This window comes from Austrofundulus limnaeus, unplaced genomic scaffold, assembly GCF_001266775.1.
Source record: "Austrofundulus limnaeus strain Quisiro unplaced genomic scaffold, Austrofundulus_limnaeus-1.0 Scaffold1361, whole genome shotgun sequence".
Taxonomy (NCBI): Eukaryota; Metazoa; Chordata; class Actinopteri; order Cyprinodontiformes; family Rivulidae; genus Austrofundulus; species Austrofundulus limnaeus.
The window spans coordinates 25,829-44,368 of NW_013953763.1; the positions used below are offsets into that span (position 1 = coordinate 25,829).

Here is an 18,540-nt window from a genome sequence, read left to right on the forward strand (position 1 = left end):
ATATATATATATATTATATTTTCATATAGTCATCTGAAATAAATTAAACTTCTCAGCACTTGTCACTGATTTTAGACTGGCTACAACACACAGGACTGCAAACCGATTTCTAAAGATTTCCTCTCCTGCTGTGAGCCGCTGCTTTGCCTCAAAAATAGGCCTTACATAATTAATAAAATGTGGCTTCTCATTCAGTCGTGTTCATTTTGTGTTATCCAGGACTATGTGCTTTCAATTCTCTTTCTTATCTTGATACAGAAGCACCAGCATGGCGCCTTCTTTCTCTCAAGTCCTTTTCGTGTTTTACTCTTTTAAACAATTCCACTTGTTTTTTTTTTCTTTTCACACAACAGCCTTTAGAAATAGTTGATTTAACGGGGATGTTTGTGACGGAATGCTGTATGAAATGCAGGTAAAACTCAGCTATAGCAGGTTTGAAGCGAGCCACCTTAGGAAACAGATCATGACTTGAGCAAACAGCCCTCTTGTTTCCCACTGAACCACATATTCAGCATCACTTAGGGATGAGCGGCAGATAAAAGAAATAAAAAGACATGGCGAGACACCCCCATTGCGTGCAGTTACATTAGATTTACACCCACTGGGCCAAACACCATCTAACAGACTTCTTATTTTGCTGTCACGAAGGACGATGTGTTTGGCATCTGGGAGCCATGCTGATTCTCTCCCAGGTTCTCCATTACCCACCATAGTGAGGTCTGCACCATGATACCACTTAATATAACACAGTCAGAACCAATGCCCGTAGCATTAGCCACCCACCAGCCAGTGCCACACTATACGGAGGCTTGTCAGTGGAGAGGCAGTCCAGGAGAGAAGCTGTTGCTCGTACCATAAGACACACAGATTAAAACGGAGGTGGGAGACCGGTCTGAAGAAAGGACAAGGAACTAATAGGCACATCTTTTCTGATTCGAGGAACACGACTGCAGCGTACATAAGGATGGCGGCTGGGGTCTGACACAGTGGTAGTAATTGGATTTCTCAGGCCCTGTGCCCACTCATGATAACATGCTGAGCTGTGACATGAAAAGTCCTTATGTGTGGCGAGGGAGCAAGGTGCAGCAGAGTGGAAGTGACAGGTGTCAAAGATCCAATTCCCTCGCTCTCCTCGATCCTCCACTTCCTTTTCTGGAGAGACAGCCGAGGAACAACCTGCCCCGTGGTAAAGCCAAACACCATGCTTGACATTCAGTCGCAAATCCAAGCGAGTTAAAGTTATGTAGATGCAACAGGGGCCGTGGAGGAGATGGCGGAGGCAGAGGGGGAGTCTGCGGGGCGCTGTGGACATAAGGGGTCGCGACCTGATTGCCTGGTTTATTTACAGTATTTTCTGATGCTAATGCGAGCTGAATAGAGGGAAAAAGGCAAAGGAGAGCTCACAAAGAGCCCCTGCTGCAAATCTTGGGAGACGGCGACGGCGGGGAGTGTGTGTCTGCATGGACACAGACCCCTCCCTGTCCTCTCCAAGCATTCTGGCCCCGTCTTTAACGAGGACTGCATGAAAAGAGGCACATCATTAAAAAGAGCCATTCCGGGTTTTCCTGTGTGCCATTAAACTTAACAGCCTACCTCTCTCATTACCTTTCATCCTCCCTGTTAAGATCGAGGGAGAAAGAAAAGCCATGTTCGGATGGCGAGAYGCACACATTCTGTTCCTCCTTCGGACGAAAAAATATTTAAAAAAATTCAGGAGTAGGACTTTTTTTTATATGTGACTATGAATGTTATAGTTACTGCAATTTTTACTTGTTTCACAATAAACTGATTTTACACAACACACAAATGTGATGCGATAATTAGGTTAAAGCCCAGAAAGATATGTGGTAGCCTCAAGGAAGCATCATATTAGCAGCAAATTTGAAAAATACAGGGCTGTTGCAAATGGTTTTTAATGGTGATAAATTGACTCTAATTTGATTATCCACCACCGCCAGCTATGCCWCGACGTAGAAACACCCCTCCAGATCCTGTTGGGCTCTTGACCTTTCCCACAAATGAACCCAGTCCAAACGGGCAGATTACTGTGTGTCTAAGGCACGTTAATTCAGGCTGACTAGTGCTGCTCGAGCCGTGCACAATGCAGTTTTTGATCCTTATTTAGGAGGAAGACACAGTTGAGATCAGCAGCAATTTGTGTTTATTTAGTCGGAATTACTAGAGCAAGTTCATTAGATGACGGAAAAAAAGAGTTGGCCGTGCAATATAAAGGTGTGTTGAGAGACAGGGTGCAGGCAAGGTTTAGTTGAAAGTAAAAGGGCAAGAAGGGGAGGTTGTTTGGGTCCTCACATACCTCAGAAAGTCCCTCCTATCGGTTACCGTGCCCTCAGTCACTCATCAATAGTTTATAACGTGGGTCAGTAGCAGACAGAAGGTGCCTCCCATGAGTGAGACGGACTCGAAATGTTGAATTACAACATACTGAGCTCATCTCTGCAAGGTCATGTGGGGGACAGCGCGAGGAACACTGACACTAATTGGTGAATGAAAGATAGTAATGATAGCAACGGTTAGGATGACTTCTGTTTAACCTCGGTTTAACTTCTGCAGAGTGCAAAGCCAATATGCACGTTACGGTTTTTACAGGGCATCTGAAGCAGGAATCCTGCATTTAAACAGCTGTAAAATGTTACAGGAGAAATCATCTCCGTTGAATTTACATGAGGAGAGGAAGATATGGAAATATTACGGCACTCTGCCTGAGGACGTAACCTTTTGTTGCCACAACTGAGAAGGACGACATAACTTTACATATTTCAGCCTTAGATTCTATTTGAGTAATAATGTTGTCAGATGAACCAAGGTGATGAAAGCTAAGATAAGGAAAACAGGAYGGAGAAGACAAAGGAATTAAGGTAGATGGTATAATAAAGGAAAAATATCAAACAAAGGAAATCCCAAACGGATTTCAGAGGAGGGAGGTAAAGTATTTCTCCCACAGAGAGGAAGTAATAAGGGTTAAAAAAGATATACACTATGCTGCAGCGCAGGAGACCCCCCACCCCCCGTCTCTTCCTTTCTTCCTTGCCACAGCTGCAGTGATAAATGTCTCTTTGTATTCTGGACAGAAAACTGCGGGCTACAATGTACTTGTCAGAAGACGGCTGATTTTTTCCCCCCCTCCTTTAAACAGAGCGGAGTATTTTTAATCTTTCCTTTGACAAGAATAGAGCAGGAGATGATAAAACAAATGCCTCGTGCCAAGACACATAATGCCTTGAAAATCTCTCCCCACTTCCACCGTGTTTGTGTGGCATWTTGTTACGAATGCATTTCTGTGTACAGTGTTGGCGTCTGCAGCAGGTGTACATGGAGCTTGTGCGGGCTGAATGTTATTTGTACTTTTTTCCTAAATTCTGCTGCACCCTTAATCTCCRCAGTGTAGCCGTAGTTCCACAACGAGGGCTCCTAAATGGGCGTCAGTGCTACAGGTAATGGAGCTGATTATAGCTATCTGGGCTGTGGGCCAGCTGCCAGACTCTGCCCTGCCAGGAGGGAGCACAGGCCGCCTGGTGTCTGATATCCTGGGATCCCTGTAATACAAGCCTTGCTTTGGCAGTCACTCTGCGACTATCTTGCCCACTTCCAGCCACACACTGAGGCTCCTTTGAGTCAGTCTATGTGTATAGTATGTCCTCATCAAGTTGTTTACTCCACATTGTATCAGTCCACAGTCCAACTATTTCATCAGCAAGGCTGTGGTGAGGCTGAGGCTTTCGTAAAGGAATGTTACAGGTTCAAAMGGGTGACAGAGGATCTGCTCTGATATTACTTGCCACGGGGTAGAAAGGGTCTCATGGTTAACAATTACTTTATGCACACATATGCATTACTCACTAAACAGTTAACAATGGGCCCATCAGATGGGGATATATTCCCAAAGCAGCACTATAAAAACGTTTTAGTCAGCTGAAAACAACCATTAGAGCTAAAACAGCAGCACCACTCCCCAAATTGCACTAAAAATTAAAATTAAGATGCACAGACCACAGCTGGCCAAGAAGCCATCAAACAACCATTATCAGTAAAGAAGTAAGGTAAACTCAACTCATCTTACTGAACAAAATCTCTCCACACTTTTTAACTTAGGCTTTCTATTTTTGATTTGCATACAGTATTGGAAAACCTACATTGTTGTGCTCATGGTAATAAAGTCACGGTTCACGTAAACACGCTAGTTAAATGTCAAAAAATTCTATTCAAACCTCCTTTCCGCAGCTTTTTCTAGAAAAAAACAACCCATCCCATTTCTTCTTTCTTTTACTGCCAAATTACCATGGAGACTGGAGAGCTTCGTCTTTTGAAGATAATTGACAATTGTTGAAACAACTGATGTCGCTGCAATAAATAAATTTCAACACATATAGAAACTGCAGTGAATCAGAATCTGCAACAATGCCGTCTGACTTGTTATAGTTTTCTTTGTCTCATGGCAGGTTTCAGTGTTAAGAAACAGTTCTTTTAAAATAAACAAAGTATTTATACAATTTTAGTTAATTTGTAGTGTTGCTTGTTTTGTTTGCAAGCCATTTTGTACAGTTTCAAAAAAGTGACCAATTTAAAAGGAGACATATACTTTAAATCCTTCTTTTTTCATATTTAAACCACTCAGTTGTGGTCTATATAAAATGGAACTGCAATGATTTAGTTCGAATTCTGCTTTGTGTTATAATTACAAGCCCTGCTTTCACCCCTTTGCTGAGGTGTGTCACAAAGCAACTCGTTTTGATGCTGTTCCTTTGAATCCAAACGAGGCGTTTCAGCTTCTAGGAGTCTAAATTCATATTTTTTGCACTCCTATATATACCAAGTTCACAACAAAATGCATTTAATAACTAAAAAATTGGATTTTGATGAATATGTCCCCTTTAAAATTTTGCACCTCACCAATTTTGTTCATATTAAAAAAAGTGCTACAGCTGGCTTTGTGTAACTGAGAAGTGAGCAAAGAGAGGGACAAGTTTTCAGAAAAAAATACACACCATTTCACATTTGTGGATGAAAAAACAAATCCATACAAGTTAAGCTCAATGCGTAGACGCAGGCAACCAAAACAACAAGGTGTTAGCAATCTTAGTATTAGCGTGTAATGTGATGGAGACCCTGCATCGGCACACACCTCGGTTTGAAGCCCCTAGCTACAGGAACGTCTTGCTTTGTGTTCCGGTGGAGAGTGGGTGGTGTCCACTGTGACCTCAAAGAATTAAAGACACAATGCAGTGCGGTTAGAAAAATGACTGCGGCCTCAGTTCCTCCGACAAGAAGCAGAATCAATCAGGACCACAAAAGGCGAGCAGACTGAAGACAACACCGTACGCTTCTTGAATTTCACTTGTTGCCTCCCCGCATCCACAGTATTTCTCTCCCCTGCCATCTCTTTATCTTCCTCCCCTGTTTTTCCTCTTTCCCCACTCCATTTCTGTTTAACCTTTATAGACACACACTTGCAGGTACACTCACTCAATATGCTGTGTACACACTCAGCGATGGATTTAAGATTCAGGTACCCTCTCCTCCCTCCTTAATGCACACTCGGCCCCCATCAACTTTTGCACATTACCTGGTCTTAATCTCCCTCCCTCTGTCTGGGATCATCCTGATCCCCCCTGTTTTCCCATCTGCTGCTGATTGGGACCCAGCCTGGCGAGGTGTTCAACAAACAACAGCGATTCACTTGGTTTCTGCGGAGATTATTAACACACCTAGCATGCCAYGGCATCATGAATAAGCAATGGAGATCCGGAGCCCTATTTTCTGTCTGCCTCTGCTGTGTTTCCTCCCTCTCTCTCTCTCTAAGTCTCTGTCTCTCTCTTGCCCCACCACGTTGTGAACTGAATGCCAGGATTGTGTAGAAAATGAGCTGTCAGTGGAGGGCCTGCAACGAGATACATCAGGCTCATTGTGAGCTCTAGAAAATAATGAACTATTCCCATTTCTCTCTCTGATATGTTCAATACGCTATCCATGACAAGTGCAAAGAGATAAGCAGTCCCCTCTCAAGCTGATTAAACACACTGAGTATATTCAGAAGGGCTTTGACAGAGTRAGGTTTCAGGGGATGCCTTTACAGTATCATAACATGACTATATGTTTTTCATCTCAGCTGGAAATCAAAACCTTTTGTGTGTGCTTTAGTTTAGTTTACTCTTWGCTTCTGTAAGAAGAATCCAAATCTGCCAAATCTGTTTAGGTCTTTACAGAAAGCACTTTTTACCTACGCCAAGGGCGAGGTAATGTTTTCCGTCGCATATGTCTGTCCGTCAGTCTGTCTGTCAGTCTGTCGTTCTGACTGTGGAAAACATTACTCAAAAACTTGTGAACGGATTGACATGACATTTTTACCACCTGTGGGTACTGGGCCAAGGAACATACCAATACATTTTGGTGATGTTCCGGATCACAATGCGGATACAGGAATTTTTTTCTTTCAACACTCTGAGATAGGCAAAGCTGTGATGCTTTCACAGGGCTTCCGTAAAAAACAGCGAGCTGGATTGGACAGCACGGACTTCAAACTTTATAAAAGTGATGTTAAAACCAGATTTAATGATGAATAATTTTTGCCATAATATGCRCATTTACAGAAAGTTTTGTGACCAGGAAGTGCGTGACTGCACCATGAAACCTAGTTTTCCCATTTCCTCAAACACACCACATTTCCGAAACAACCAAAACAGTTTCTCGCTACTAGGCTTGTAAACAGAGAGCTTCTGGCCAGGCCTCAAAGTTTGGAGACGGGGGAGCCAGGAAGCACTTTATAAAGACAGTCAAACCATTACAAACTCATACAAGGAGATAAAACAGACGTTTTACATGGTGAAATGTGACTCATGAAAACTTAGGAGCTTAATCCGACACCAGTTTGACGATGAATAATGTCGGGTGATGAGTCTGACTTTTTTTTCCCACATTGGACTCCATCGAGAAGAAATCCCGTGCATACTGCTGCTTAAATGTTCGCTACGTCAGAACTTATTCAGCAAATGTGTTTCCATCTCTGCTTTTGCGCATTAACTCTTACAGGATGGGGAAATTGGTCTTGGCGGAGGTTTGCACTCTCCGAGTGCTTCTAGTTAAATTATTTTTTTAATGAAATTGACAACTTATTTATAAAAACAAGGCAAAAAAATCCTATCCTCAAGCCAGAGAGCGTTTTAAAAAATTAAAGTTGTTTTTCTTTTTTTTTCTTAACGAAAAAACAGTTTTTCTTCACACGGTGAGACATGTGCAAAGAGGGGGGAAAAACATCTTTCCTTCTAGACTTCTTTTACAAGGTGCAAAATCAATATCAGTCAGCTCTATTTTATTATATTACATGTAATTTCAATATGACACAGCCAGACACCTCGCAGTGTAACACAATTTCATTCACTGATAAGCACAATAAAAAAAGATAAGCCCAGATGGACACAGCTTGAAATGACATTTTATTTCCTCTTTCTTTTTTTTTTCCTTTCTTTCTGAAGTCTCTACAACTTGGAGGCAAAATCTGCAACCCGGTTGTTCATTACAGACTCCACTACACCTGCTAGTGAGCAATCTCTGGTGTGTTTGAGCAGGGAAGTGTGTTTACACTCTATCTTCCTTAATGCTTGTATTGCATGGAGCTCTTTGTCACTGTCAGCCATTTTACCTCCACCAGTTCCGCATTAGCTTAGGCAAAACCAAATCAAAATGGATGGTCCCAGTACAGAGTTTATATGTTAATCTAATCATAAAGTATCATAATGCAACATGTGTTGCTGCCAGCCYGAATCACCAGAAGAGTCCCGATGCTTAATTCAATCAAATGTTGTTTGAGGATCATTCACATCCTCTGGCAAATTCACAGTTACCTTGTAGTGAGAGAGAGAGAAAAATAGTCCCTTCTGCCTGTCAGAGATTGTTTTTTTTCATCTCCTTTTATTTTCTCTCACTAAGACTGCTTACTAGACTCTCAGTTCATCTCTCAATCTGTGTGTCGCTCACACACACAGACTCTCTCCGCCTCCCGTGTTGTCAGCACAGCCCTGTTCCTGTTGCCGTCCCGATTCTGACACCTGTCAGCATTTTCGTTAGTAGATCAGAGAGCTGCAAACTAGAAATGTTCCCGTGGCGAATTTAGGGCAAGTTCGTGGCAGAAACACGTGAGGCGCCTTTTTACTCTTTCTGTAATTCAACAGGGAGAGGGAGGTGCCTGACTGGCACAAAGTTAGGAGATGTTTGCAGTCGAGACGTATGGTGGAAGGAGAGGGGGGAAGAAAAAAAAAAGGAGGGAGGGTTTAAATCAATTAGGAACAGTGAAACCCTGTGGATCTGCTGATGGAAAAGGGAGTATGGAGAAATTTGCAGCCCCACGGAGGGGGATTCCATTCCTGGGCAGCAGCTTCAGGCACACACCCACAGGGAGCCAACAGATAGATGAGAGATATTCTCCAGAGGTGGAGGCCAAGGAATGTGTCAGAAATAAAAGAGGCCTGTTCCCTCCTCTAACTAATTGAGCAGTCTTGTATCCCTTTGAGTCTAATAACCCAAGATGGACTGATTTCATTTGATGAGCACTTATACAGTGACCTGGAAACAATTGCACAGCACAAGGCCGCAAACCTCTAAAGCCAGAAATCGGATGCCGTAAAATGACACCGTGCCCTTCCCTCCTTCCTYTCCTGTGGAGATAACTCGAGCGATTTAACAATCTTAATCCTTGAAAACCATAGCTCATCCATATCCGGGAGGAATTACAATGTGAGCTACAACAATCAAAGAAAGTCAGGAAAAAAAATAGATTAAGCTCCCTTTGTCACCAGCCCCCTCAGAGTCTGTTCCTTTCCTTTTCCCTTGACACTAATAGTTCCACAGAGCCAAAGCTAGCATGTCGCATATTTCAAGCCAATCCCCCCTAACTTCACAGACATGCCTGTAAAGATAAAGAGGAATTCATTTTATATAGCTCTTTTTTTCTTCAGTTTATAGTCATAGCGATATCATCCCTTTTTTATTCTATTGGCTGATGTGGGGGAGCAATTACATGTTAAAGATATTCCCTCCTTGATAGATTTTAAGAGATTTAATGTAATTTGTTCTTCAGATACTTGGCTAATCTAATCCACTGGGTGAGGATATTTCAGGTCAGGTTTTCAAAAAAAAAAAAAAAAAAGCACACACGCCTCTTTACATTCTTGGCAGGGATTCAACAAAGAGTTATTCACTCAGATATAAGAGTCGAAAATCTCTTCACAAGCACTTGACTGAGAGTTACGTTGGTAGTAGCCRGTGGAGGACTAATGAATAGCGTTGCTGAAACCGCAGCATGGAGAAGAAAAGCACAACCTATGGACAGACGCCAAATATCAAACCTATAAATTACTTCAGAGGAGAGGAAGAAAGGGCCACTGTGATGCGGAGCCGGGCTAGTTAGCGGCCGAATCTCGTCACACAAATGGATTCCCACATGAAAGGTGATGTTATGACGAAGAGACGGGGGGGTGTTGTCAAAAGGTAACAGCTTGTCTCCTGGGCAAACAACATCTTTTACACGGCACTGGGAACGGTAAACATTTGCACGGTGAAAGCCCGAGAGTTTAACCCTTCTTCCAGCTTCCTTTTGTTCTCGGCGCTTATCAACACAAGAAAACTGAACAATAAAACTCACACACACACACATACAAAAACGAGGCACCGCTTTCCTCAGCTGGTGTGTTGCTGTAGTCCTTTGGCAATTGCAGCCTCTCAACTTGTTTTCTGCCTTAGCTGGCAGAAGAGGCACACTATACAGCAGATTTACTCCCAGAAGACATCTAAACAGCAGGGTGTTTAGTGAACATGCCTATTTGTGTGTGTGTGTGTGTGTGTGTGTGTGTGTGTGTGTGTGTGTGTGTGTGTGTGTGTGNGTGTGTGTGTGTGTGTGTGTGTGTGTGTGTGTGTGTGTGTGTGTGTGTGTGTGTGTTTAATCAGAGCCATTCATTCAATAGGATAGTGTTCATTTTTCTCAGTTAATCTGACAAGAACACAATTTGAAATGAGGGCAGTGTCTCACTTCAGGGGCTGCAGCCCTAGACCGCGGCCCACGTAGGCCACAGTCTACGCAGGTCAGGTAATCTGCCTTCAGACTTAAAATGTGTTGGGACATATAATCCCACATCTTTTCACTGGAGGAATAACTTCACAATTACGAACTTAAAAAAGTGTTAATATTTTGGATTTAGCTCCAGTTGTAGTTGCATTTTATTTAACATCTCATTGCAGCAAAAAATTTCAGCACCTTGTAAGAAAATGTTTAAATTGAATGTTGAAATAATACACAAAAAACATTCTCAGTTGGATGTTTATTTTTAGATCTAGAGACTTCATCTTACTTTGTAGCCTGTGTGTGGCCTCAGAATCTAAAACAAAATGGCCCAGAATCACATGAGCTCATACATAGCGTAACCCTGCTCACCCGCCCCTGGGGGTGGTTACTTTTACGTCAGCATTGAAATGCCAGAACGTAAACAATTACATGTTTATCCTGCTGGAGCGAGGCACATATTAAACTATCACAGTTTAAATAAACGACCGCAATCAATCGCGAAATATAAGATGTGAGGATGTTTCTGAAATTCAGGTAATCAGTCACAAAATATCCTTCAAGCTAAGTTGCTAAAGCTACATTTAAAAAATTCAGTCTGGGATGAGTTTCCAAACATGATATTGGAAAATAAATAAAATAAAAAAATAAAAAACATAATTGTCGTGTTTTTTTTTTCTGTTTAGTTTGCTGACGGTGTAATGAATTCTGGGATGTCCTTGGCTGAGAAAGATGCTAAGATGCAGCCTTCATGTTCTGGGCCAAATGAGAAGGAGCCCATGAATTGGGACAGCCTACGGTATGGGACAGTGACGGAAGTATACAGCAAGTGAGCACTTAGCAGCCCCTGATTTGAGAGACAGCCCATGTTGTACAAATCTCAGATTTTCTTTTTTCTTTTTTTGTCTTTCTACAAAACAAGAAAGCAGCTGAATTATGGCAAAGTAAGCACACTCCTGAGGCACTCCAGAGAAATGTTGCTCTCCATAAAAACAGGGGAGATGGACTCTACTCTGCATCCGCATCTGCCCATCTCTGTCACCTTACCCTGCCTTTTAACAGTGCAATTAAACCAGTGAGATGGCAGGAACAGTTTCATTAAACCATGTCAATATATTTCTGCATTTGATTTTTGGTTAAATCATTTATTGACTATTAACAGACCCTCCGGTGTGACCACTGCGGCACACCAACTCCCAAAACAAAGGCAAAAAGATTCCTAAGAGGTCTTTTTTTTAAACTCCTTAAAGTCTTTTTACTGAAGTAAATTGCTGGGCAGAAAGTGAGACTGCAGCAAGCYGCAGTGAAAGAGAAGGGGGGATAAAAGCCAATAAGAAGCAAACACATTGTAATTCCAAACAGATACTTTGCTATTATCTATTTTGTTCTGGTCAAAAGAATGGATGGCACTGTGAAATAGCCCCTTGTTCTGTTTACCAGCAGTGTTTGTGCTGCATTACACATTCAGGAGCCATGCTTCCATTTTGCTGAAACAGATACAATCATTGGTGGTGTTAATGAAAAACCCACTGCCTCAGAGAGCTCTCCCCTTGTAATATTCTTCATGTACATCATTTCTAATTGTCTCCAATAATGAGATCCCACTACCAGAAGACCTGTCAACATGCATTCTTTGGATGCATAAGAGTTTTCTTTTGCTGGTTGTGAAGTAATTACAGCTGGCAACCAATAGACAGCCGATTCACTTTTCATCATTCATTATAGTAGGACGCCGCTGGGAAAACACCCGGGACGACTTGATTCTAATGGTCACCATTCTTCCTGACCCAGAACACCTCAATCTGCGTTCCTCAGCTAAGTTGTTAAAAAGTGAGAAGCTGCCGGCCAGAAAGACAGATGCATTTGTATAGCTCCATTCTCCGTGAACATAAAATGCAGGTTGTCTAATGTTATTTTTCCCCAGACAAACAACATAAATAGCAAAACTGCTCCAAGTGAAGCATCTGGTTGGTTAAATATGCCAGGGACTGGACCGGGATGAGCCTCCATATTACTGCCTACTACCAAACCCCCACRCACTTCACAGCCTACTGATAAAAATACATAACCAAATAAATTATATAAACAACATTAATTTTATGCATTRTGCACAGTCGGTCTGTCCGTTAGCAAAATATCTCATGAACCACTGAGCAGATTTTAATGAAACTCTCAGTAAGCAATGACCAGATGCAAATCAACACCTCATTAACTTTTTGGAGGCAACCCAATTCAAGATGGCCGCTACAGCTAATTGACCTTAGCAAACAGAAAAATGGCTAGAACTCAGTTTAATTGAACAATATCAAACTACAGTTTGATGTAGCAGTATGAGTTTATCCTCAACACATATTCCGATACTTSTTTAAAACTTTGGCTTCGGCGGGTGATACACATTCCTTTCGGAATGCTAGTTTATTTTAAAGAGTAGGAGTTATTTTTTGTTATTTYCCTACTTATGAATATTTCCACTGTGTGAGTTGAGAAATAAAATAGAAGGACAAGGATTTTTTTTGTAATATGAATCTGGCCTACATTTGAAGAAAGCTGCGGAATTTGGAGCAGATACAGCAAGTATAATCTCCAGAGTATATTGTAGTATAATTTGCTGTTGATTTCTCTTAATTGTGAATGGGAACCGTCCCAAAATGTCCACAGTTTTCACACGCGCTGACTCTGGTTTTTCACTGAGCTCCTGCACCTGTGAATGTGCAGTTTCCTTTGAGCCCAGTAAATACCCTCAGGTGCACAATGTAACATCCTGGTCCACTACAGACATCTTTATCCTGCTTTTCTCCTCCTCTTTGTCTCTAACTGACCCTCACTTTCCTTTGGTCTGACTGGCAGTAGTTAAGAATGAACATGACCTTTTTTACTGACTCCTGCCAAGCAAGTGGATGTCTTTTTAAACGACGAGTCAGAAATGAAACATCAACTTTAATTCCCCCCTAAATGATCCCACTGAATAATGGATGAGGACACGTGGAGATATGTAGATTTCCACCCTCTACCTTTGTAAGCCTAATTGCTGCCATTCACACACACCTAAAGTCAGCCCAGCTTCAAGAGCCGACATGGCTACTATCAGTCAATAAAGTTGCCTGAGCTTGTATCAAAGGGTATCCTTAGCTGTCAGAGATTCGCACATTAGCTGAGAGTGAAGGACATCAAAGACAAAAAAAAAAAACTGTGATGTTATTCATGCACATCTGAGGCTTGCAATGAGCATAATGGATCTTAAAAGATGCTTTGGGAGAAAAGAAACAGACCAAAGCACACACACTGATCTTATCTTGAAATGAGCAAAGCATACACCAAAAGATGGTGCAAACATCACAACACACACACGCACAACTCACACGCAAACAGGTTTCCTTACCTTGGTCTGGCAGCTGGCAAACATTAGGGGGGACAGTCATGTTCAGCATGTCATTGACAGCCGTGTCAACATAGTGTCCTCTCTGGACGTCGTGTTCGCTGTCGGTCTGGTCGCTCTCCTCGTGGCCACTGTCCTTCAGACTGTTGCCCTCCAGGTCTTTGAATGTTGATGTGCTACATGGGGGCCAGCAGGGAGAAAAGGGAAATGTTGATTAACTGTCACGTCACCTTTCCCAGCACCATGTCCTTCGTCCTCGTGTCTCTTGTGGTTTGGGACGAGCTGTCTGTCTCTCCGTCCCTGTCCATATTTGTGTTTTCCAGTGACTGTTTGCCCTTTAATGTTTCATTGGATTTAAAACGGAAGAATATTAATTTATTTCGCAGTGAGTCTTTGTCAACGACTGCACATTTGAAAAGAAAGCAAGACTCCCTTGAATTTCTGATTGCACTAACCATGGGATAAAAAAGAATAGTAAATCTTCCAGGATAAAGTACCTCACAGAGGAGCTGCGGGTTGTTTCAGACAGGGACATTTTGGATGGACGCGCCGCCTTCAAGGACATGGGAACGAACAAACAGGAGGCACTCACTCAGCACAATCAAACAAATACTGCAGTAATCAGGAATTCCTGGAAGGAAGACGGATGAAGGAAGGGCTGGAAGCATACAAACTGAGCATCTGTCTTGTTTGGGGCTCACAGTCAATAAAAAATGGTGGTGTGTGGGGGCACAATCAACAGCTGCAAAGTAACAGCGTGATTCCCCTTCATTTGATTTCCAGCTCACTGGAACAAATTCTACTTTACAAACAACACTAAATAGGAGTGAGCTTGTGGGCACAAAAAACGAGTTTATAATCAGAGGTTACAAGAAACACAGAGGAGGAAAAAGTGTGCAAACAAAGTGCAGGAAAAATAAGAGCCAGTGAAGGACAGTACAAGGTAGCTGCAATCCTCAGCCAAAGCCACAAATTTTCCAGCCAGGGAGAGAGAGGACACCGGCGGAGGTAATGCCGACTTTCTGATGTTATCACTGTAATTGCACCTGTCCCAGACCATAGGCTCACTGGCTCCTGGGGGAATTTCTTTGTAGTATCCTGCAGAGAACCACACTTGAACGCTCTTTGTTTACATTAATGCAAGGAATTTTTGGAAGCGGGGATGGGGAATATGCGTAATGGGATTTCAAAAGGCGGGTTTAACCTCGAACAAAAGAAAGCACTGAGTCTTTTACAGCTGCAGGTAAAACACTAAACAGTGGTTACAAACAAAACCTCTCATCGCTGCAGGGAAATTTGACATGACCCCCATCAGAACTATGTCACTGAATTCCTGCAACCCTATCAGGTATCCTGCATTGGGGGTGAGCTGAATAACTATGCACAATGAAAACATTTATTCTTCTCTCTTGTTGACTAATAATAAAACGTTTGTCTTGAATAATTCTAGARAAATCCTTTAAAGGGATCCCTGATTAGTTGTAACATTAGACTTTATTTGATAATCATTTATTTTAACTGAAAAATAAAGACTATAAAAATACTGTAGGCTGTTTAGTTTTGTAAAATTTTAAAAATATATTTTAACACAGACGGAGCCATTTTATTAAAGCATTCTAGGTAAACGATGACGTGGATAGGTCCTCGGTGTGAGCGAGCTATATCCACCCTGAAGGTTAATCTCGGACAATATCTGATGATCGACTCTTTTAAATGAAACCAGAGAGCGTTGACAGAGAGGAGAAGGTAGAAATGACTCAGCCTGGAACTGAAAATATGGATGGAGGACAACAGAGCTGCTTCATGGAAGAAGAACCTCAGCTTAGCCTGTTAGCCTTTGCACTAGCGCCTACACTATATTGCCTYATATGTATTAGCTCAGCGCTAGCGCGACAAACTAACAAGCTGAACTGAGGTCCTCCATCCATATTTTCAGTTACAGCTGAGTCATTTTTGCATTCTCCTCTCTGTCATGTGGATGGAGGACCTCAGTGACGAGAGGAGAATGTGTAGCGTTGAGCTAATACATATATATGGTGATAGCGTCAGGGCTAATGCTAAAGCTAACAGGCTAAGCTGAGGTTCTTCTTCCATGAAGCAGCTCTGTTGTCCTCCATCTATATTTTCAGTTCCAGGCTGAGTCATTTCTACCTTCTCCTCTCTGTCAACGCTCTCTGGTTTCATTTAAAAGAGTCAATCATCAGATATTGTCCAAGATTAACCTTCAGGGTGGATATAGCTCGCTAGCAGCCTCGCACAGATGACCTATCCACGTCATCATTTACCCAGAATGCTTTGCGTGTAAATAAAATGGCCCTGTCTATGTTAAAACTTTTAGTTTAAAAATTATAAAAACTAAACATCCTACAGTATTTTTACAGTCTTTATTTTACAGTTAAAATATATGTTTATCAAATAAAGTCTAATGTTACAACTATTCGGGGATCCCTTTAAATACCTTTTTAAGATGGGATTGTAATTCCAGCCATAAGTCAATGCAAAGCAAGCCACATGCTAGAAAAGCTTTATTTTTAAATATGAAGATCTTTTCTTGCTGAAGAAACAGCAACACGTGTTGCTTATTTCCACAAGCCTCTACTAAATGCAGTATAAAGTAATTCTGTTTATCCCMAAATCTTATCCTCCCACTTCAATTACACAGAATACGAAACATGCAGGTAACACATGCAAACTGCACCGACTGTGGCTGTGCTCTCATTAGATAAAACAATTAGAGATAACAATGGTAATGAGGCGCTGGTAACAATTCCTAATCAAGACATACCTTTTAATGAGGTGGGCTCTGCTGTTCACATAACTGGAATCAATGGAATAATTCTCCGTCTGTAAAAAAGAGTGATGAAGGGGGTGGGTGGGGGAGGGGGGAGGTGTTGGAGGGATGATGGGGGCAACAGAGAGAGGTACTTTTAATAATGGAAGCAACCAAAATAATGTTAGCAGTAATTGGCTTTCAGTAGAAACGTTATTTTACACAAAGGCCCCGGTGAGCAGCCTCTGCTTTCAAAGGGCTGATTTCTATTCTCTTTCAAAGCGCACACACACACGCACACACACACACAGCGGCTGACTGGGAGCTGAGAGCGGAGGAGAGCGCTGCAGTGTACACAGCCTCTCTTCTCCTCCGCGCCCTCCCTGCTCACGATCCTGCGCGCCCTCCCAGCGCACTGCCGGTCAGCCCACCGTCTTTAAAATGGAGTCATTAGGGAGGACAGACCATCATGCAGATAGAAAAAGAAAAAAAAAGTTTCCCCTTTTACTCCYTGAACTCTTCACTTCTACCATGTTTGAAAAGACACTAATGTTGAAATATTAAATAAATAACTGTAAGAGTGGATGAAATTAAAAGCGTACCAGGGGGATCTCAACTCCACAAATGCAGATGAAACGGTTTTCAGAGGATGTGTGCAATAGATCTCTGACCCACATTAAAGAACACAGTTCAAAGGCATTCTATGGACATGTAATTTTTTTTGTCAATGTTTTTTTTTTTTTTTGTTGGAAAAATGCCTGACGAAAAGAACGCACGGACGGAGGAGTCAGAGTACGCTGAGCAGTCGGCCCTTTCCACATCTGCCAAGGCTCTCCTCACACTGGGTGAAACGTCAGAGAGTCAGTGCATATCAAAGCTTTTCACAGGAATTTCCCATGCCAGATATGGTTAAGATAAAACTTGACAGACAACACTTGATACGATGCAGGTGTTTCTGTSGAAAAGAAAACAGTATTCTCGTTAAATTCTATGGTACAGATACTGTATGCTGATAAAGCTGTCGGTGACTTCCGAGGACAAGAGGCAGCATCAAAGCCTGGTTGGGAAACAAAAGAGTTACCCTGATGGAAAGGTTAATGCTGCTGGCGCTATTTCTTTTTTTTAAGGTCGCCCAACCATTTGACACGTCGGATGTTGTCACAGCTGTCATACATGGAGACAAAACACACCTGGACTCAAACAGTGTGCAATTGTGCAAACATTTTCTATCTCCAGTTCAATCTGCAGCAGGTRAGATGTTAGCTGCTCACAACTTGTCCACAAAACCTCACCTTAAAAATGCTGAATTATTACTTTACGTTGAGCCAATTTGGCTTTAKATACCTAATGACTTCATCTCTGTAATTGATTTGCTTGTATATCAACGGTGTATACTGTATATCTTCCATTGTTCTCACACGTGTCCTAAATCATTAAACGAATTGCAGTTTGTCTTCTCTCCTAATTGACTCGTCCTTATTCTGCGAGAGAGTTTCACTGAAAACAACAACACAGGTCAGAGCTCAGATTGGGCTTCRTTAATTTATGATGCAACATGTTCGAGCCGAAGGTTATCATCATAGTGTCTCCTTTTTGCTATTTACCCCTAATTACACTTTAACTCGTTGCTATACAGAAGATAATTCATAAAGGGAATCTAATTAACATTTTAGTATCATCCTATAATCTGGGGCACCAGTGTTTGTTCTTTGACTCCTTTTGTTCCCCTTCAGCTTGACTCCATTAAATTTCAAAGGTAAAAGTAGTGCCAACATACTGCAACTCATATTAATCATTAATTAAAGACTTACACTTTTATTTAATTAACTTGTAAACAGCAGCACCTTTTTCAAATGTTCATTTGTATGGTGTTTGGCGTTTTATTAAACAGTGCATATTCCTTGAGAGAACCCTAAACAGCAGTTTTCTATTATGGGTCTTGCTGTATGGATGGAATAATGTGTATATAATATAAAAATTACACACTGTATAGTGTCTGCATAATGTTTTTTGTTGCACTTGTGCTCYGCTTTGATCCCAACGCACACAAATTAAACTGCCTCATCTGCCACAGTGGCTGCACATCCACTGAGAGACTAATGAAAATGCAAGGCATGAGTAACAAGAGGAAAACTTCATTTGAAAGACCAGATAGAAAATTTCTTGTGAATGTCACTTTGGAGGCWGCCTGTAATTGGTTTGGTTGGCGTGTTTTGGGGCAAGCACAGCCTCAAGAGGGAAGCAGGAAGCCCTCTACGGCAGGGGTTCTTAATCTTTTTGGACCTCGGGGCCCAATTTGTTGAACATAAAGTGGCACGAGGCCCAGTC

General features: G+C 41.9%; 1 protein-coding gene across 7 annotated transcripts in view; it reads right to left on the bottom strand.

The window, feature by feature from the left end:
* The window catches only part of pcdh19 (protocadherin 19), a 38,912-nt gene that overhangs the window by 11,997 nt on the left and 8,375 nt on the right, over nt 1-18,540 (bottom strand). For 4 of the 7 annotated variants that reach the window (XM_014031994.1, XM_014031995.1, XM_014031989.1 and 1 more), the window contains exons 3-4: nt 16,228-16,286; nt 13,446-13,618 (exon numbers count right to left, since the gene is read on the bottom strand). In XM_014031994.1, coding sequence (XP_013887448.1) covers nt 13,446-13,618; nt 16,228-16,286 — 232 coding nt within the window. Of the gene's footprint in view, nt 1-13,445; nt 13,631-16,227; nt 16,287-18,540 lie in introns of all 7 variants that reach the window. The other 3 variants (XM_014031993.1, XM_014031990.1, XM_014031988.1) reach the window with 1 other exon arrangement.